General features: G+C 44.6%; 1 protein-coding gene across 8 annotated transcripts in view; it reads right to left on the reverse strand.

Annotated features, from left to right (window-relative positions):
• Positions 1-22,934, reverse strand: part of GAB2 (GRB2 associated binding protein 2) — a 210,086-nt gene that overhangs the window by 61,370 nt on the left and 125,782 nt on the right. For 7 of the 8 annotated variants that reach the window (XM_056561263.1, XM_056561264.1, XM_056561262.1 and 4 more), the window contains exon 2: positions 22,094-22,394. The exons of the other annotated variant lie outside the window; for it this stretch is intronic. In XM_056561263.1, coding sequence (XP_056417238.1) covers positions 22,094-22,394 — 301 coding nt within the window. The remainder of the gene's footprint in view (positions 1-22,093; positions 22,395-22,934) is intronic. 8 annotated transcript variants of the gene reach the window in all.

The raw sequence follows: 22,934 nt of genomic DNA on the forward strand, positions 1-22,934 counted from the left end.
GCGAGTATCTTGCATTAAACCTTTCTTTTAATGCCAATAGCAGAAAACCACAGACAATTCATTTACGTCAGTATTAGAAAAATTTCATTAAAACTACAACTCCCAGCAGCCCCTGGATCCTCCCTCCCATGGTTCGGCGACCCTATATAAGGGGCTGTCTGGACCTCCTCCTCCGCTTTCTTTCTGCTCATAGCAGGAGTTAAGTATATCTGTGTTTTTGCTTCTAGTTTATTGTGTCTTTTGTTACTGTGTCTTTAGTGTTACAGTACATTGTCTGTACTGCATACTCTTTTATTCATTCTTTATATTTCCCTTTATATTTATCTTTATATTTTATCTTTATTTCCTGTATCTCTTTAATTACATTTCTTTCTCCGTTTTCTACTTTATTCTCACTATTCTGAGTTCTCCGCCCTTGTTGCTCCCAGTTTACTGGTGGTTACAGGGCAATTACCGCTTCAACTATCACTACTTACCGGCGCCATCTTGTGCATATTCGCGCCGTCTCTGTCCTCCTTCCCGCTGCTTGGTGATGTCTGAGGGGCGCGGCCGAGTGACGTGCGTCGCGCGCAGCCTATCACAGCTCTTACAGCCGTAGTCTCGTGAGATTATGGCCGTAAGCGCTGGTGCTGTGCTCCTCCTCCTCTCCTCGTCGCCAGTGTTGCTGCAAACGGTGAGATGAGCGCCAGCACTGGAGATAGCTGCGGTCTAAGTGAGTGATAGGATATATTCCCATCATATCTATATATATTTAGTAATAGGGTACCTTCAGCCCTACCCTGCAGTTCAGATTGGAAGGGATTCTTCCTGCACATTAGTCTATAGTGTGGCTGATACTCTTCAGGGTTATCCCTGACTGATTAGGACTATATACGGTCCTTCCATTTGCTTTTTCTGTACCTCATTGCTGTAACAGCTGTTAGCATTACCTGTACAGATGGCTGGTGAAAGCGGCAACGCTTCTCTTTCTGCCCTACCTGGTTCTGCCAGTGAGACCATAGAAATAAATGCCTCACAGATCATGTCGGCAGCCCAGATACAAGATTTAATAAATAAATCTATTCAGGCAGCTTTGGTTTCTTCTGCTGCTCCTGGCCTACCTTCTGCCTCAGGGGCCACCTCCACAGGAGGTAAAGTCACATCTAAGCGCAAGCACATGTTGGGACGTTCCGACTCCCCGGCAGGGGAAGATAATAATGTGTACCAGGCAAGACCTGACCCGGTCTGCCGCACCCCGCATCAAACTGAACAAATCCGACCCTTGGGCCTCAAGGAGACCAACTTGAAGAGGCAAAAGTCCGCCAGGCGGGCTAAGCCAGACTCATATGATATGTCTGGCGACGAGTCATCAACTGAGTCTGAAATAGATGGCGTCACAGGCCCTGAGTCTGATGACCAAGATGCGGAGTTCACGGCTGACTATCAGGAAGCCGACCCAGAGATGCCTAATGAGGCGATCCTTGATTTGCTCGGACAGCAGTTTTTCTGTCCGGATGCGATCACACATCCCCGCTCTGGGGATTGGGCGCCATTGCCTCAAGTGGCGCAGTATGTCGAATACTGGACCAGAAGGTCCCTTGATCGCATAAACCACAATAAATTAAGGGCGGAATGCCCTAGGCCATATGTGGCCAAAAAAGTTGCAGTTACGTCGACCTGATCCTCCTGAAGTATTTGACTAGCTCTGGCAAATACGCCAAGAAGGGGATCGAAAGATCCTTTAAACTGATACAGGATCGTATCCTGGATCTATTAGGTCCACTTACGAAGATTCTAAATTTATCGGAGCAGGCAGCGGCTGCTGCCCATCCCGTAGATCTACAACAATTGAGAGGCTGGGCCCAGCGAGCTATCTGCTTGTTGGGAAGCGCAAATACTACATGCTCAATTGAACGAAGACGTTCAATTCTTATGAAATTGGAGCCCCAGCTCTCACATCTGGTTGAAAACGAGCCAGGCCCTTCGGCTGAAGGGCTCTTATTCGGTGAGGATCTTATAAAAAATATGAATAAATTCGTGAGTCTTTTCTCTAGCCTAGATAAGGCTCAGACTTCCTTGAAGAAATCCACTCCACCTACTAAGGTTTTTGGCAAGGCCGGCAGAGGCAGATCTGCCGGCCACAATGCCTCATACAGGCCCTACGCTAGACCAGCTGTCCAGGCATACGCTCCTCTCCAGCAGCAGTATAGCTTACCCGTGGCACAACCTGCACCCTTTTTCCCTCCTCGAGGAAGGCCCTGGAGGGGACGAGGAGGTCGTGGATATCCCAGATCCCGTCCGCCGACCAGTGAGTACATTCCCATCTCTTCCACACACATTGGTGGGGGGCAGACTGAGGTATTTTACCCACGTCTGGTCCACGATTACGGCAGACGTGTGGATCCTCAATACTGTAGCGGGCTACCAGATAGAGTTCCAATCTTGATAGAGTTCCCCAATTGAACATCATACCTCAACCCATACGGTTCTCCGCACAAAATTTAACGCTCATAGACAACGAGCTCCAGGAGCTCTTGTCCAAACAGGCGGTCCGAGAGGTAGACCCCTCGTCTCCTGGGTTTATTAGCAATATCTTTTTGGTCAAAAAGAAGGCTGCCGGTTATCGTCCTGTGATAAATCTGAGAGAGTTGAATCAACACGTGACTTACCGTCACTTCAAGATGGAGGGGATTCATCTACTACGCGACCTTCTCTGGCCAGGAGACTGGTTAGTGAAGGTGGACCTGAAGGACGCGTATCTTACCGTCCCCGTACACCACGCCTCCCAACCTTTCCTAAGGTTTCTATGGAGGGAACGAATGTGGCAGTTTACCTGCCTACCATTCAGATTGTCGTCGGCCCCTTGGTGTTTCACCAAGTTGCTGAAACCGGTGGTGGCTGCTCTCCGGAGCAGGGGGGTACGACTTATAATCTACCTGGACGATCTGCTGATCATGGCACGTTCCAGAGTGCAAGCCAGGCTGCACAGCCAATGGGCGGTTTCTTTGATGGAGGACTTAGGATTCCTCATCAACCACAAGAAGTCTGTACTGACCCCCTCGCAGGAGATGGAATTCCTAGGTTTCCTAGTGGATACCAAACGGGCCATCCTGAGGTTACCGAAATCCAAGTTGGCTCTGATTCGGAAGGAAATCAGAGCGACCTTGCGCAAGGGTCGAGTGTCTCTGAGGATGATTGCACGCCTAGTCGGCCTATTATCAGCCTCTATTCAAGCGATCTTCCCGGCCCTACTTCATTATCGGGCCCTTCAGAGACTCAAAGCCCTCCATCTTCGCCAGGGTCTTCGTTATGCAGACGAAGTTACCCTTTGTCCGGAGGCAGTGGAAGAATTGCATTGGTGGTTACGTCACGCCGTCGAATGGAATGTCAGGACTGTATTCAATTATTGCCCGGACGTCATAACAGAGTCCGATGCGAGTAGTCAAGGTTGGGGAGCTCGCTGCGGGCTAGATGGTCCGCAGAGGAGTCTCTCCTCCACATCAATGCTTTGGAACTTCTGGCAGCGTTCTTTGCTATCAAGAGTTTTCTACCCCACATTTCCAATTGTTGCATGCTTTTACGTATGGACAATGTGGCGGCCGTTCAATATGTCAACCGCCTTGGGGGCACGAGGTCCAGAGTGCTGGCGGACATTGCGTCCGAGTTCTGGCATTTTTGTCTCTCCCGAGACATCGTCCCAGTGGCGGAATACCTCCCCGGTGTGTCCAATATTGTGGCGGACTGGAATTCTTGTTATCTGAAGGATTCCAGCAATTGGACGCTGGACCGTTCTATCTTTCTGGCTTTGCAGGACCTTTGGGGTCCGTTACACACGGACCTCTCCGCATCCCGCCTCAATCGTCAATTGCCTCGTTTTTACAGCTGGAGGCCGGACCCGGAAGCGTCCGCAGTAGATGCATTCCGCCAGATGTGGTCGCGGGGGACGCACTATGCGTTTCCCCCATTCAATATGATTACCAGAGTCCCTCTCCAAGTAGCGAGTCAGAAGGCGACGGTGGTGTTGGTCACCCCTTGGTGGCCGACACAACCGTGCTTTCCCCTTCTACTAGGGATGTCGATCGACTATCCTCGGTTGATTGACCATGGGTCTCCACCCGTTGGTACTGGAGGGCTACCTTCCACTCCTTGAGTGGTTGGTTTCGGGGTCCCGGACGCCGGTAGTGACCTTTCACAATCGGCTAGAGACCTCCTTGCCTTGGCCCCAGGGACTAGATCGGCATATCGATCAGCCTGGGCTTTGTGGGTTCGTTGGTGTGATCAACGGCAAATTGATGCCATTCAAGCACCTGTTTCAGTAATAGTGAATTATTTAGCGGACTCTTTTGAGTCTGGAAAATCTTATAGTTCACTTAACGTGTACAGGTCCGCCATATCGGCATACCATTGCCCATGGACGCATTACCTGTGGGCAAACATCCTCTGGTATGTAGGCTCTTGCGGGGAGTAAAATTTGAACGTCCTCCCCTGCCTAGATACCAATCCACTTGTGATGTTTCCTGTGTGTTGGACTTATTTTCCTCTTGGGGGGACTATGACGTCCTCTCTTTGAAATTTTTATCCTTCAAGATTACTACTCTTTTATGCTTAGTGTCCATAAAACGGGTGTCGGACGTTAAAGCGTTGGATATTTCCAGACAACAGTTTTCGCCGGGAGGGGTGCAGAACTAAGACGAGACTTCAATCTGTCTTCTACCCCTTTTTTCCGGATCACCCACGCCTGTGCGTGGTACGCTGTCTCCAAACGTACGAGACGCGGACCGCGCCGTTACGATCTGAGACTCACAATCAATTACTGATATCGTATGTTAGGCCTCACCTTCCGGTATCCTCGGCTACTTTGGCCAGGTGGGTGAGGTCCACCATGGAAATGGCGGGGATAGATATCTCCCTTTTTGGTGCCCACTCTTCTAGAGGGGCTATGGCCACCAAAGTGGTCACTTCAGGGGGTTCGCTCTCGGACCTTTTATTGGCCGCTGATTGGTCGTCCGAGACGACTTTTCGGCAGTTTTACTTTAGGCCACAAGAACACGTGTCTGTGTCTGTCCTCTGATGTGTGTCTGTTTCTCAAGTCTTAAGGTCATACACGTTTAGCTTTAAACTTGCAAGATATGAGCCTCCTGTCTGATATGTAAATCGAGATTTTCCTAGCTAATGTGACGGAAAATATAAGTTATATGAAGACAGGAGGCGAGTATCTTCCCTCCCAACCCTGTTATGGTGTTCTTTCTCGTTTCAGGCTATTGAAGAGCGGAATCTTCATCTACGCGGAAGGGACTGAGGAGTCCTGAGTTAGTCGTTTGCTTTCTGTTCCAGTTAGAACACAGTTGGTGAGGCCCAGTTGGCCCTGACATCCGGTTGCCAAGAGTCGAAGTTTCGATTGACGTCGGAGTGCTTCCGGTGTGACATGCTGCCGTGCGCTGTTCCGAAGTTCGCACGAAAGAAAGAGGAGGAGGAGGTCCAGACAGCCCCTTATATAGGGTCGCCGACCCATGGGAGGGAGGATCCAGGGGCTGCTGGGAGTTGTAGTTTTAATGAAATTTTTCTAATACTAACGTAAATGAATTGTCTGTGGTTTTCTGCTATGGGCATTAAAAGAAAGGTTTAATGCAAGATACTCGCCTCCTGTCTTCATATATCTTATATTTTCCGTCACATTTGCTAGGAAAATCTCGATTTATATCCTGTATTATACTCTAGGGCTGTACTAACTATTCTGCTGGTGGGGTCACTGTGTACATACATTACATTACTTATCCTGTACTGATCCTGAGTTATATCCTGTATTATACTCCAGAGCTGTACTCACTATTCTGCTGGTGGGGTCACTGTGTACATACATTACATTACTTATCCTGTACTTATCCTGAGTTATATCCTGTATTATACTCTAGAGCTGTACTCACTATTCTGCTGGTGGGGTCACTGTGTACATACATTACATTACTTATCCTGTACTTATCCTGAGTTATATCCTGTATTATACTCTAGGGCTGTACTCACTATTCTGCTGGTGAGGTCACTGTTTACATACATTACATTACTTATCCTGTACTGATCCTGAGTTATATCCTGTATTATACTGCAGAGCTGTACTCACTATTCTGCTGGTGGGGTCACTGTGTACAGATTATGTAATCTGAAGATATAGGAACAAGGTGGTCAATAAAGGCAGTGTTTTTCAAACAGTGAGTCTCCAGCTATTGCAAAACTACAACTCCCAGGATGCCCGGACAGCCAACGGCTGTCCGGGCATGCTGGGAATTGTACTTTTGCAACAGCTGGAGACACACTGTTTGGAAAACATTGAGTTAAGGAGTATGTCTGTCCACAAGCTTGCTGACTCTTTCCAATAGCATATATAAGACTTTGCTGTCAATTGCCGGACAATCAGAATTTCTGAACGATCATATTTTATTAATATTAATAATAATTATTACTACATTATCTCCTCAGACCCATACAGTGATGTAAGGGGTTAACAAGCCTAAGACCGGCAATCAGGGAACAATTTTTGGTAAATATTCATGTAAACGTCTAGTTACGTACTAGTTACAGCTCACGCATTACTACCGGCGACACACGAGGCTCCCAGTCATGTGACCCCTGTACGACTCGTCAAGGACAATTTAATGATGCACTAAGTAAAGCGGCCAGAACATGCGCGGGTATGACAATTTCACGTATGACTGCAATCCGGCAAATACAGGAATGATTAATTCATCGCAACAGAAGACTGGGAACGCCGAGAGGCTTCTACATAATCCCCCTAAGGGTGCGTTCACATGGAGAAGATGGATCAGGCTCTTATTTTTCTGTAAAAAAAACCAAAAACAAAAAAACTACGTATTTTTATATATTGTCATGTATAAAAAGAGGCATGGACTCAAGGGACAGGGACATAATACTCCCCCTTTATAAAGCATTGGTACGGCCTCACCTGGAATATGCTGTTCAGTTTTGGTCGCCTGTCCATAAAAGGGACACTGCGGAGTTGGAAAGGGTGCAGAGACGCGCGACTAAACTAATATGGGGCATGGAACATCTTAGCTATGAGGAGCGATTAAAGGAGTTACAATTGTTTAGTCTTGAGAAGAGACGTTTAAGGGGGGATATGATAAACGTATATAAGTATATTAATGGCCCATACAAAAAATATGGAGAAAAACTGTTCCAGGTTAGACCCCCCAAAGGACGAGGGGGCACTCCCTCCGTCTGGAGTAGAAAAGGTTTAGTCCAAAGGGGCGACACACCTTCTTTACCGTGAGGACTGTGAATTTATGGAACAGTCTACCTCAGGAACTGGTCACAGCAGGAACAATTAACAGCTTTAAAACAGGATTAGATACATTCCTGGAACAAAATAACATTAATGCTTATGCAGAATTATAAAACTACATCCCTTCCCCTTATCTCCTTACACCCTTCCCTTCAATTCCCTGGTTGGACTTGATGGACGTATGTCTTTTTTCAACCATACTAACTATCTAACTATGTTTATATTTAAATTATATATATATATATATATATATATATATATTTTTTTTTTTTTATTAATTATTATTATTCTTATTATTTATATATAAATATAAAAAAAACTATTTAAAAAAGTTATTATTTATATATAAATAATAATAATATATAATATATATATTATTTATTATTATTTATATATAAATATAAAAAAATGTTTTAAAAAAAACTTTTTTTAAAAATAGTTTATTTATATATATATATATATATATTATATATATATATATATATATATATATATATATATATATATATATATATATATATATATATATATATATATATATATATATATATAGACTGACGAACAGGAAACCTTTTAAAATTGCTTTTATTATTAAAATTAATTTGAACACTTGTCGGGTGTATATATTTCTGTAGATCGCACCTTAGCTGCCTTCTTCTAGCCTTCAACACAAATACTTTAAAGAGACATGTATCTTGCTTCTGTCTTCTATTGTATAATGTCGGGCGGTATTCAAACTGTGCGTATATCGTGCGTTTTGTTGCTATGCACAGATTAGTTGCAAAGTGGCTATGTGCAAAATGTCTTCTTAACTAGGCAATCAGTGTATCCATCAGTGTACTGCTTTTTTTGTTGAATACATTGCATACACTGTCCTTATTTACTCATAGCATTGATATGTTATTGCACTGTCCACAGTTTGTTATTGCACTATTAATTATTGCACATGCCACTTAGCTTTTTTTCTTCCTTTAGGAGATAAGGTGCGTCTTTTTCATCCTTGGAGCTTGAGTGTGCATATTAAGCCGATCCTATGCCGATCCTACGCGTTTCCTCTATGCGATTCTTCAGGGACCTTGTTGCGGCTTTTCAAATCTTGGCTTGCATCCTTTTGTATAAGTGGCTCCTTCCATGTGTGCGGCTCTGATGCCGGCCGTACTCCATTTGATTTTCCCGCCGTGCTTTATATCCAATATCTCCTCCTTCGCTCCGCCTATTACTCTGGTCCGCCAATCTCCAGCTTGCGCATAGAACCTGCGCTCTCTATTGCCGTGGCTGGACTCTCACAGGTATGGCTGGGAGGGGAGTGTCTTCTATACTCAGGTGTGCTGTTCAGCCCTCGTTCTGAGCTCTGGATAGTCAGTGGACAGGTAGCTTTTCTTGCGTACCAGCTGTATTTTAACTCTTTTATTGCTGGGTTGCGTGTTCTTATGTTTCCGTTGCTTGTATTATTTATTTTTCATAGATCCTATTGTATTATTTCTTTATAGATGTTATGTTAACAACTATTATATTTTGTTTTTTTGTTGTTGTTTTGCTGATATTTTTGTAGACAGCTATTAGTTGTATTATTTGATGAAACACGCGTAGGATATAAAGTCATTTAAACCCTCCGGTTTTACCGCTTCCAAGGTGAAGGTCCAAAAGGCTTCTCTTTGAAGAAGCATATTATCCCAATCACCTCCTCTATTTGGTGGGGGTATAACTTCGATGATCTGTGCCTGTAGACCTTGTACATCACTTTGGTGATGGGAGGCAAAGTGGTTTGCTACCGGGGTGTCTCGCATGTGCACTATATCCCCTACATGTTCTTGTAGCCTACGTCTGAAGTTTCTAAAAGTTTTGCCCACATAATTTAGTGGACATGTGCAGGTTAGGAGGTAAATCACCCCCTTTGTTTCGCAATTAGCAAAGTGTTTGATCTGATATTCCTTTTTTGTTACTGCACTGCTAAATTTACTTCCTTTTTCCTTTGCTAATTGCGAAACAAAGGGGGTGATTTACCTCCTAACCTGCACATGTCCACTAAATTATGTGGGCAAAACTTTTAGAAACTTCAGACGTAGGCTACAAGAACATGTAGGGGATATAGTGCACATGCGAGACACCCCGGTAGCAAACCACTTTGCCTCCCATCACCAAAGTGATGTACAAGGTCTACAGGCACAGATCATCGAAGTTATACCCCCACCAAATAGAGGAGGTGATTGGGATAATATGCTTCTTCAAAGAGAAGCCTTTTGGACCTTCACCTTGGAAGCGGTAAAACCGGAGGGTTTAAATGACTTTATATCCTACGCGTGTTTCATCAAATAATACAACTAATAGCTGTCTACAAAAATATCAGCAAAACAACAACAAAAAAACAAAATATAATAGTTGTTAACATAACATCTATAAAGAAATAATACAATAGGATCTATGAAAAATAAATAATACAAGCAACGGAAACATAAGAACACGCAACCCAGCAATAAAAGAGTTAAAATACAGCTGGTACGCAAGAAAAGCTACCTGTCCACTGACTATCCAGAGCTCAGAACGAGGGCTGAACAGCACACCTGAGTATAGAAGACACTCCCCTCCCAGCCATACCTGTGAGAGTCCAGCCACGGCAATAGAGAGCGCAGGTTCTATGCGCAAGCTGGAGATTGGCGGACCAGAGTAATAGGCGGAGCGAAGGAGGAGATATTGGATATAAAGCACAGCGGGAAAATCAAATGGAGTACGGCCGGCATCAGAGCCGCACACATGGAAGGAGCCGCTTATACAAAAGGATGCAAGCCAAGATTTGAAAAGCCGCAACAAGGTCCCTGAAGAATCGCATAGAGGAAACGCGTAGGATCGGCATAGGATCGGCTTAATATGCACACTCAAGCTCCAAGGATGAAAAAGACGCACCTTATCTCCTAAAGGAAGAAAAAAAGCTAAGTGGCATGTGCAATAATTAATAGTGCAATAACAAACTGTGGACAGTGCAATAACATATCAATGCTATGAGTAAATAAGGACAGTGTATGCAATGTATTCAACAAAAAAAGCAGTACACTGATGGATACACTGATTGCCTAGTTAAGAAGACATTTTGCACATAGCCACTTTGCAACTAATCTGTGCATAGCAACAAAACGCACGATATACGCACAGTTTGAATACCGCCCGACATTATACAATAGAAGACAGAAGCAAGATACATGTCTCTTTAAAGTATTTGTGTTGAAGGCTAGAAGAAGGCAGCTAAGGTGCGATCTACAGAAATATATACACCCGACAAGTGTTCAAATTAATTTTAATAATAAAAGCAATTTTAAAAGGTTCCCTGTTCGTCAGTCTATATTAAAACCTGGGAGACCTCCAAACTTAAAATAACGGGCAAACCGATCAGTGATATTATATATATATATATATATATATATATATATATATATATATATATATATTTTTCTGTATGCATCAGCATCCCGGCACAAAGGAATGATAAGGCATTGTTTGGTGACCTTTAGGACCCCTCTAAATTGCTCCCTTATAAGCCAAGGGAGGAGCTAGCATAGGGAGATGAGTTCTCTGCTGAGGATCGGTACAGTCAGGACCTGAGAGTGTCTGGTGTCCTGAGGGGGACCTGGGCCTAACCACGCAGCCACGCTTCTATCACCAAGTGCCCATTCAGGTGAACGTTCCTGGTAAGCAACCACAGGGGTGAAGCCTAGTCAGTCATAGTCCAGTCAGTCAAGTATGCTAAAGTCAGCGTGGGTCTGCATAATTCAGTCCAAGCCCACTACAAGCCCCAGACAGCCCGCAAGTCTCCTAAGTCACTGCTCATCTCCTTGGGCCTAACTGAGCTGTAAAGACTATTCCATCTGTCTGCCTCAGTAAAGCTGCCGTTGTTCCATAAACCTTGCATCGGAGTAATAATTTGCCCCGCGCTTGTCCCAGGAACCAGCAGCCATACTTCGGGTGGTGTAGAGGATAACCACGCCCTGGCGTCACGAACACAAGGGGTTAATGCCATCTGCCCCTAGGGTAATAACATCTGCCCTTTCATCGCACCCTCACCACAGACCCCTCCTCCTGATCCTCCTCTAATAGGTGCCCTCTCTTCACCCCCACTTAGATTCTCCCCCACCTTATTGGCACCCTCCTCCCTTACTGTTTCCCCCTTATAAATGCCCCCTTCCCTTCTGTCAACCCCTTAAATAATCCTCCTCTACTCCTGTTCCCCCTTATATATTGCCCTCTTTCTCGGCTGTACCCAAGCCGTTGACTACTTGCACCAGAGATAGGCTATAAACAAGGCCTACAATAGATGAGGGTGTGGTGTCCCAGCACCAATGGCTGTCCTGTGGGCCGCGGATCTCCTCGGGCATGCCTGCAGCTCCTGTGTTGGGCCCACTGTGAAATTGTTTACTATGTTTAATATGTTCAAGCACTTTACAATATTTACTGTATTCACTGTATTTTAGGTTACTTATGTCCTGTACCTATAAGATAGAGAGATGCAGTGATAATCAGGTGACCCTGTCTGCCCAATGGGAACCCCTAAATACTCATGTATATAGTGTAGGGGGGGGGGGGGAGGAGTTGCCCCAGTTGAGCCCAGCTCTTATGCTGCTTATGCTGAGTACAGTGTGGAGAGGAGGAGGAAGATGTGTGTGGTGAATACTGAGGGAAGCCTGAAAAAATCTAACTCAAGTTAGCCCGTCATTCTGCAAGTGTTCCACAATACAGCGGTGAGTCAAGCCCTTCCGGTGAGCATGATTGGACCTTGTCAGAACCCTGGTCAGTGTGGGATACCTTCAAGTCTAATAACTTAAGTCTGTATATTCCAAGTGGGTGAAAAGCAGCATAAGCCCCAGCAAGGCCACAGGGATCCCAAGGGTTACACTGCATTCCTTCTCCTCTGCTCCGTACTGTGTGTTGTACCATCTCCACCTGCTCAGTAAAAGACAGTTATCCTTAACCTGACATCAGAGTGTTTATTACCCCCGTGCCTGGCCCAAGAGAAGCTGTCTCCACCTCGGACCGTGTATAGGCTAACGGTGCCCTGGCTTCACGAAGTGATAAGGATTCCTTGCACCCCTGTGTCACCTCGAGGGAACTAGCTCCACACGCCTACGGAGGGAAATTTACATTTTGGGAAGACCCTCCTCCAGCCTATGCAGAGCCTGCCCGAACGACACGTGGAAATAACTACTGATACCATCCTACCCAAATGCAGCCCATATAGGAAGTATTGGTGAACACATTACAGTCACCATGAGCCAAACGGGGACAACCCTCATCATTCCATCTCTGTTCCCACTGGGCTGCTGTACATGCATGCTCGGACCAGCTGAGTGCGCATGTGTGCTGGGGGATTGGGAGAGAGATGGGAGATATCTACAAAGCCATGGAAACATCTGTGGTAGCTTGGGGGGTGTAGCTTTGCGGGTATTAAAGGGTGCTTGTTACACCTTGCTATTCGTGACGCCAGGGTAAGGGCTCCTCTATAAAGCTTTTCCTACCATCGCCCTTCCCAGGAACGATAGGGATGTAGATGATAATAGGTATGAGGTAGATAATAAAGGATTGTCCACAACCGGAAAGCTTCTGCAAACAGCGTTAACTTTTACTGAAGATTTTCTGTACGCTTCAAAAACATAATAGTCTCTTATCATAACAACAAAGATTGACAATGGTTGGGACTTGAGCTTTAAGAGTCTCTAGACTATTGCGCTGTTCCACTGGATTTAGGGGAATTAGTTGCGTTCCAGTAGTCAGGCTAGTATTAGCAGGAAGCAGATTAGAACTCACGATTTTTGGTTCTGCTGAGGCCGTAGGTTTTGAGGCCTAGCGTGTCTTTTAAAGTTGCGCAGAACCGTCCTGTTAGTCCGGCATCCACGAGAGCAGCAACCCAAGAGAGGGATAATTGGACGCAGCTCCCTTATATGGGCAGGGGCTGGACTAGTGCTAATTGGTCCAAACGGATGTCAATCACCATTACAGAGATTTGTGGGTATCACGTGACCCAAGGACCTCCCAAGGTCCTGCAACATACCATAGAGGTTACTAGCTTGGTCACATGACCGAAGGTCCTGCGACGCTGAACAAGATAAGTACTATACAATCCTATACAATATAGATATAAATATTAAAATATATACATTTATTAATATTACAATTAGACTTGAGAAGTGGCGACTAGGGGCTGTCCCACCTGAGGAACCCTACCTGAGCATAGTTACTCTGACTTTGGGGACCTCTACACTAGGTACTGGATGCAATACGGTACCGGGACACCACACATGAATCCCTGATTAACTGTTTACTGACATGACCTTCATAACTGGTTGTAATAGTCGCCAATGACCAAGGTCTGGTGGACCATATTTACGTGCTATTTACTTGCGGGTCTTGCTCTATATTTTTGCACTTATTTAGTTGTTATAGATGAGCGAACGTACAGTAAATTCGATTCGTCACGAACTTCTCGGCTCGGCAGTTGATGACTTTTCCTGCATAAATTAGTTCAGCTTTCAGGTGCTCCCGTGGGCTGGAAAAGGTGAATACAGTCCTAGGAGACTCTTTCCTAGGACTGTTTCCACCTTTTCCAGCCCACCGGAGCAACGGAAAGCTGAACTAATTTATGCAGGAAAAGTCAGCAACCGTTGAGCCGAGAAGTTCGTGACGAATCGAATTTACTGTAAGTTCGCTCCTCTCTAGTTATTTACCCCACGGCCCTGACAGGTGACCCGGCTGGGTCTTGCAAGACTGACATGGAATGTACTGGCCAAGTTGGTGCTGTGTTTTCCAACCAGGGTGCCTCCAGCTGCTGCAAAACTACAACTCCCAGCATGCCCGGACAGCCAAAGGCTGTCCGGGCATGCTGGGAGTTGTAGTTTTGCAACAGCTGGAGGGACCCTGGTTGGGAAACACTGCACTAACTTGAAATTTCCATAATCTACGGACATTACATGTTTATTAGCTATGGAATGGACTGAAATAGCCAACTCCTTTCATTAGAAGCGGGATGCACGTACAAAATTTATATATCGTGGATCCACAATGTCCAGCATTCATCCGTAAAAGTGCTGATCCTGCAGTAAAGATGTTCACATTCAGTCCTAATGGGAACCACTGACCTGTATATTAATCGCACGAAAGTTGCGAAAAGCCGACGCCGCTGAAAATGATAAAATCAGGCCAATGTTTTATGCCATAACCGCGCACAAGTGACAGGTAGATGGTCCATCACAGCATGGAAGAGCAGAGATACTTCAATATTACAAGAGTCGGAAAATACACTGGTCTCCTGCTCACCCTGCAGAATCCCAATTATTAAAGAAGAGCATAAATCTAAGCTTTATACCATCTCAGAACAATCACCTGACATGGAAAAAAAAAGTTAAATAACTTAAAGGGGTACTCCTGTGGAAAACTTTTATTTATTTATTTATTTTTTTTAAATCAACTGGTGCCAGAAAGTTAAACAGATTTGTAAATCACTTCTATTAAAAAATCTTAATCCTTCCAGTACTTTTTAGGGGCTGTATACTAAAGAGAAATCCAAAAAAGAAATGCATTTCCTCTGATGTCATGACCACAGTGCTCTCTGCTGACCTCTGCTGTCCATTTTAGGAACTGTCCAGAGAAGCATATGTTTGCTATGGAGATTCTTTCCTGCTCTGGACAGTTCATGAAATGGACAGCAGAGGTCAGCAGAGAGCACTGTGGTCATGACATCAGAGGAAATGCATTTCTTTTTTGGATTTCTCTTCAGTATACAGCCTCTAAAAAGTACTGGAAGGATTAAGATTTTTTTTAAAGAAGTAATTTAAAAATCTGTTTAACTTTCTGGCACTTTAAATCAACTGGTGCCACAAAGTTAAAAAGATTTGTAAATTACTTCAATTTAAAAATCATAATCCTTCCAGTATACAACAGAGGAAGTTCTTTTCTTTTTTAATTTCCTTTCTGTCTGACCACAGTGCTCTCTGCTGACACCTCTGTCCATGTCAGGAATTGTCTAGAGCAGGAGCAAATCCCCATAACAAACCTATCCTGCTCATGGACAGTTCCTGACATGGACAGAGGTGTCAGCACTGTGGTCAGACAGAAAGGAAATTAAAGGGGTACTCAGTAGGGACTCATTAGGAATATAGGTTGTTCCAAATATTGTGCAGCAGAGTACCCCTTTAAATTGTACCTGTCATCAAAAAAAACTTTTTATATAATGTAGATAATACCATTTCTTGTATATTGGTAATATACATTGGTTAAAGAATATGTGTATTTTTGTCCCTACAGCTATTGCCTGTGTGTCTCTATGAGGAGTCCAAATACAGGAAGTGAGGGTGGACAAGCGGGGCTCTGTGCAGTGAGGACAAGCAGGGCTCTGTGCAGTGAGGCTCTATGACATGCTATGGGATCACACATGAGGATGATTGACAAGCCAGGAGCCTGCACAGAGCCCTGCTTGTCCTGTCCTCACTTCCTGTATTTGGACTCCTCATAGAGACACACACAAGCAATAACTACAAGGACAGCACTTTTTCACCCCAAATAAATATACACATTTTTTAACTAATGTAGATTACAAATATACATATAATTGTATTATCTACATTATACAAATGTATAAACATTTTTGTGGATGACAGGTACACTTTAACCCCTTCAGGAACATGGATGTTTCCGTTCACCGCCGCGCACAGGGTGGTGATCAGAACGGGATGGCTGCTGATATCTATTAGCAGCCATTCCGGCATATCGCCTAGGGGGGTCCTGAGACCACCCCTTGTCGGCAATCGCCGTGATTTGCTGGTCAATTTTGACGGGCCAATCACAACTTTTCTGGGCTGATGGGGTCTCTGGTGGCCCGATCGCCCGGAAAATAGGAATGATCGGGGCTGTCAGAGACAGCTCTGACCACCCTGAAGGATAAGAGTGAGGTGGCAGGGGTGCCACCTCCTCCTATCCCCTGCGATTGGCCGGTTAGGACTGACCGTCGAATCGCAGGGCAGGGGGATTAACGTTGAAATCCCCAGGGGGGGGGGGGGGGCGACGATCGACGATCGCGGCTGGGGACCGGCAATCGCAGCAGGCAGCGGGAGGATCGGCAGCAGTTAGGAGGCGGCGGAGGCAGCAGTGAAGATCAGTGGTAAGTGATCTTCACTGCTGCCTTCTAGGAGTTGCCAAACTACAACTCCCAGCAAGCCTACACAGCCTTTGGCTACCTGGGCATGCTGGGAGTTGTAGTTTTGCAACATCTGGAGGGCCAAAGTTTGGAGACTACTATACAGTCGTGTCCATACTGTAGCCCTCCAGATGTTGCAAAACTACAATTCAAAGCATGCCCAGACCGCCAGGCATGCTGGGAATTGTAGTTCTGCAACATCTGGCCCTTCAGATGTTGCTGAACTACAACTCCCAGCATGCTTGGGCAGTCTGGGCATGCTTGGAGTTAAAGTTTTGCAACATCTGGAGGGCCACAGTTTGGAGACCACTATACAGTGGTCTCCAATCTGTTCTCCTCCAGTTGCATAACTACAACTCCAAGCATGCCCTTTGGCTGTCCGGGCATTCTGGGAGTTGAAGTTATGCAACACCTGGAGGCACACTGGTTGGGAAACACTGAGTTAGGTAACAGACTACCGCAGTGATTCTGCACCAGTGTACCTCCAGCTGTTGCAAAACTACAACTCCCAGAATGCACTGACAGACCATGCATGCTGGGAGTTGTGGTTTTGCAACAGCTGGAGGTACCCTGGTGTTCAAACACTGCGGTAGTCTGTTACCTAACTCAGTGTTTCCCAACCAGTGTGCCTCCAGCTGTTGCATAACTACAACTCCCAGCATGTACGGTCTGTCAATGCATGCTGGGAGTTGTAATTTTGCAACAGCTGAAGGTTCCCCCCCCCCCCCTCCTCCCATGTAAATGTACAGGGTAAGTTTGAGCTGTGCCAAATTTTCCGCTGCAGCTCAAACTCCCAGCGGGAAACTCGCTGTAAACCCCCGCCCATGTGAACGTACCCTAAAAGCACTACACCTACACAAAATAAAACACTACATATACACACACCCTTACACTGTACCCCCCCCCCCATAAAAATGAAAATACGTCTCGTATGGCACTGTTTCCAAAATGGTGCCTCCAGCTGTTGCAAAATAACTCCCAGTATCAGTATTGCCGGACAGCCATTGATTGTCCAGGCATGCTGGGAGTTTTGCAACAGCTGCCTTTGGGTATTTTGGTGGAGGAGGGTCCATCCCTATGAAAATCCCTAATTTAGGCCTCAAATGCGCATAGCGCTCTCTCACAACGGAGCCCTGTCGTATTTTAGGCAACCATTTAGGGCCACATATGGGGTATTTCTGTACTCTTATGAAAAGGTAAAGTTGGGGTCTACACCAGCATGTTAGTGTAAAAAAATTTAATATTTTACAATAACATGTTGGTGTTGCCCCATACTTTTTATTTTCACAAGAGGTAAAAGGAAAAAAAGACCCCCAAAATAGAGTACGGAAATACCCCATATGTGGACATAAAGTGCTCTGCGGGCGCACAACAAGGCTCAGGTGTGAGAGCGCATCATGTGCATTTGAGGCCTAAACTGGTGATTTGCATAGGGGTGGCTGCTGGTTACAGCGGTTCTGACATCAATGCAAAAAAAAAAAACATCCACATGTGACCCCATTTTGGAAACTACACCCTTTACGGAATGTAACAAGGGGTATATTGAGCCTTAATACCCCACAGGTGTTTGTCGAATTTTCATTAAATTTGGACGTGAGAATGAAAATTTTTATTTTTTTCACTTAAATGATGGTGTTACCCCAAATTTTATAGGATAATAGGAAAAAAGCCCCCAAAATGTGTAACACCATTTTTTCTGAGTTAGGAAATACCCTATATGTGGATGTTGAGTGCGCTGTGGGCGCACTACAGGGCTCAGAAGAGAAGGAGCAAAGTTTTGTTTTTGGAGAGTAAATTTGGCTGGAATTGAAGGCCATGTGTGTTTACAAAGCCCTTATGCTGCCAGAACAGTGGACCTCCCCACATGTGACCCCATTTCGGAAACCACACCGCTCATGGAACGTAACATGGGGTACAGTGAGCATTTATACCCCACAGGTGTCTGACAGATTTTTTGAGCAGTGGTCCATGAAAATGAAAAATAAAATTTTTCATTTGCACAGCCCACTGTTCCAAAGATCTGTCAAATGCACCCTCACTAGTTTCCAAAATTGGGTCATATGTGGTGGTGGGTTCCACTGTTCTGGTAGCACGGGGGGCTTTGTAAACGCACATGACCCCCGACTTCTATTCCAACCAAATTCTCTCTCCAAAAGCCCAATGTCGCTCCTTCCCTTCTGAGCCCTCTAGTGCACCCACAGAGCACTTTACATCCACATATGGGTATTTCCTTACTTGAGTGAAATGGGGCTACAAATTTTGGTTGCCCATTTCTCTTATTACCCCTTGTGAAAATGAAAATTTTTGGGTAACACCAGTATTTTAGTGGAAAAATTTTTTTTTTTTCATTTTCACATCCCACTTTAACAAAAAAGTTTGTCAATCACCTGTAGGGTGTTAAGGCTCACTGTACCCCTCGTTACGTTCCTTGAGGGGTGTAGTTTCCCAAATAGCGTGCCACGTATTTTTTTTTTTTTTTTTTTTGCTGTTCTTGCACCATGGGGGATTCCTAAATGGGACATGCCCCCCAAAACCCATTTCTGCAAAATTCACTCTCCAAAATCCCATTGCTGCTCCTTCCCTTATGAGCCCTGTAGTGCAACCTCAGAGCACTTTACATCCACAAATGAGGTATTTCCGTACTCGAGAGAAATTAGGTTACACGTTTTGGTGGCTTTCTCCTTTTACTCCTTGGAAAAATGAACAAAAATGGGTCTACAAGAACATAGTTAGTTTAAAAAAGCTTCAATTTTTTCCTCCACCTTGCTGCTATTTATGTGAAACACCTAAAGGGTTAACAAACTTTCTGAATGTCATTTTGAACACTTTGAGGGGTGCAGTTTTTATACTGGGGTCCATTATGGGTATTTCGAACATAAAGACCCTCAAATTCACTTCAAAACTGAACTGGTCCCTAAAAAATTCTGATTTCGAAATTTTTGTGAAAAGTTGGAAAATTACTGCTAAACTTTGAAGCCCTCTGATTCTCCAAAAAGTTAAAGCATGTCAACTTTATGATGCAAATATAAATTAGACATATTGTATATGTGAATCAATATATAAATTCATTTGTAAAGTCAAGTTTCCTTACAAGCAGAGAGTTTCAAAGTTAGAAAAATGCAAAATTTTCTAAGTTTTCAGGAAAATTTTGAATTTTTCACCAAGAAATGATGCAATTATCGCTGAAAATTTACCACTAACATAAAGTAGAATATGTCACGAAAAAACTATCTCAGGATAAAATTCATAAGTAAAAGCATCCCAGAGTTATGAATGCTTAAAGTGACAGTGGTCAGACTTGCAAAAAAAATTTGCAATTTTTCACAAATGCATCATTTGGGGGGCATATTTTTTGTACATCACTTCTGATATTGAAAGAAATGCACCCTATATTTTATTTAGCTGCTTGTCCCATGTTCGGAAATACCCCCGCTTTGGCCATATAGCCGCGTGGGGTATATGGCCGTATGGCCGCGTGGTAGGACTCAGAAGGAGAGGAGCGCCATTTGGCTTTCAGGGCAGAACAGTACCCCCACAAGTGACCCCATTTATATACCGCACCCCTACAAGTTATTGGCTGGACCAGGGAACACTCTGATTGGTCCTTGGTCGGCTGGCAGTATAACGCGTCTGTCTGTGACAGTTAAGGCTCCTGATGGATATATCCGCCATGTTGTGGGAATAAGCACCCGCTCATGGCGAATATATACATCACTGCTGCGGCTGGGTAGCTCAGTGTGTCCGCTCATGACTGCCGGCGGGAAATCCGCCGCTATGAGTGGACACACAAAGCTACCCAGCCGCAGCAGGGAGCTCATTACCGTGACTGCTGCATAATGTGTAGGATCACATGGTGGACATCCGCAGCATATTACATGCTCCGCCATGTCCGCCAATGCGATCCTACACATTATGCATTTTTTTAAATTAGATTCATTTAATAAATGTATTATATATATATATATATATATATATATATATATAATTTTTTTATTTTTTTTTACACTTTTATTACATTTTTATTTATTTTTACACTTTTATTTTATTTATTTATTTATTTTTACACTTTTTAATGCTTTGGAATACTTAGTATTCCAAAGCATTGCAGTTATATGCTGCCTCTGGCACGTCCTTTCAGGCAATACCCAGGGCAGACCTAGAGGTCTTTGTAGGACCCCCGGCTGCCCAGGTATGCAGCAGCACCCCGCGATCGCGCTGCGGGGTGCTGCAGAGGAGACAGAGGGAGCCCCCTCCCTCTGTCAGAACTCCTTACAGCGCGCGGTCACTTCTGACCGCGGCTGTAAGGGGTAAACTTCACTCCCGGCAGTGCGGCAGGCCCCGGCCAGCCGCGTATTACACGCAGCACCCCGCGATCGCGATGCGGGGTGCTGCAGGAGTGACAGAGGGAGCTCCCTCCCTCTGTCATAACACTTACAGCCCGCGGTCACTTCCGACCGCGGCTGTAAGGGTTAAAACTGCCGGGACCGAAGTTTACTTCGGTCCTGGCAGTGCAGCAGGGTCCCGGCTGTGTGATACAGCCGAGTCCCTGCCGCACTGGGCAGCACCCACGAGAATAATGGACGAGTATAGACGTCCAGGTGCGGGAACGCCCGCCAACCTGGATGTCTATACTCGTCCTTGGTCGTTATCGGGTTAAAGGGGTATTCCAGGAAAAACCTTAATTTATTTATTTATTTTTTTTTTTTTATATCAACTGGCTCCAGAAAGTTAAACAGATTTGTAAATGACTTCTATTAAAAAAAAATCTTAATCCTTTCAATAATTATCAGCTGCTGAATTTGATTTGTTCTTTTCTGTCTGGCAACAGTGCTCTCTGCTGACATCTCTGCTTGTCTCGGGAACTGCGCAGAGTAGAAGAGGTTTGCTATGGGGATTTGCTTCTACTCTGGACAGTTCCCGAGACAGGTGTCATCAGAGAGCGCTTGGACAGAAAAGAACAACTCAACTTCAGCAGCTCATAAGTACTGAAAGGATTAAGATTTTTTAATAGAAGTAATTTATAAATCTGTTTAACTTTCTGGAGCCAGTTGATATATATATATATATATATATATATATATATATATATATATATATGTATATGTATATATAAAAGTTTTTCCTAGATAACCCCTTTAAGGTGAAAATGGGCTTGGTCCTTAAGGGGTTAATGTCCTTGTGGAGCTACCATAGGAGAGATTAAGTAATAGTCTACCTATATAATGCACAGACTTGCCGGGCCCTCCACAGACCTCTGTAGCACTTGGTAGCTGCTCTGTACTATTGAGAATATTAGAAATGAAGGACCTCTTCTAGAAACTCAAACTAAGCGGTAAACAATATGGCTGCCATCACCTCCTTTTCTAATAGAAATTAATCCTGTCCAGAACCCTATGATACTACTACGTTGGTATCATTACACCCATGGTAACCTCTACTATGGTAACCTTTCTACTCAATTTACTTCCAGACCTGCATACATATGTTCACCATAGCTCTGGATGTAACTGGAGTAGTAGTCATGATCTATACTCAACTTTGGTAGAAGATCAAAAAGTACCTGCAAAACCAATGGACTTTCTATGCAACATTGACCCAACATTGCTCAAAAGTGGAGAATTCCTTTAAGAAACAGAGTACCTTACCTGAGCTTTCATCAGACTGGTTAAATCCACAGATCTGACATATGCTACGAACCCACTTATTCATTTCTTCTTCCGTTTCCGCCACCAGGTAGAACGTCCGGTCGCTGGTTTTTATGTCGAAGACGTAGCTGTCCTGGAGTTCCTTCTTGTTGAAGGTCAGCCCAGAGTCCACCTGTTCACAGCAGCTGAGGTTGATGACCCGGATGGGTCTCTTGGAGTGGTCATTCTTGTAATATTCCAGGACATCGGGATCGCCGCTCATGCGTCCACTTCTCAGGATGAACCAGCGTTTCTTCCACGCCTAGCCAAAATGAAGGTAGAGTTAGTGGTCGGCCTGTGTCATGGACGATCATATATGAGGAGGATCATCACTTAGGGTTGAACACTGCGTTCATACTATTATTTTGCCAGTACATCTTATCCTGTCAAAATGGGATGCTGACTGGCCGTGTTGACTTTAATGGCCCAAACTAGTCAGCTGGTAACTACTTTTGGTCATTTGCCACATGTAGACCCAAAAGCACAGAAAACAAAGCTTTTGGATCCAAGCCCAAGCATGGACATGACCTGAATATAGTCAATCGCTGACTGAGGCCATTGGAGTCTACCGGGCCAGTACTTGTATGTGCACTTATACCTGGGCATCCGATTGACAGGAGACCTATCGGAAAATTGTAGCGTGCATCCAGCCTTACATAACATTTAACCCACTTAATGCCAGTTCCCATCCATAAGCTAAGGCTGCATTCACACCACGTTTTTGCAATACCGTTCCCGTATCAGGTTTTTGGTGAAAAACGGATTCCTCAAAACCGGACTAAACTGCATCAAAACGTGTGTA

Source organism: Hyla sarda, chromosome 2 (assembly GCF_029499605.1).
Source record: "Hyla sarda isolate aHylSar1 chromosome 2, aHylSar1.hap1, whole genome shotgun sequence".
Lineage (NCBI taxonomy): Eukaryota > Metazoa > Chordata > Amphibia > Anura > Hylidae > Hyla > Hyla sarda.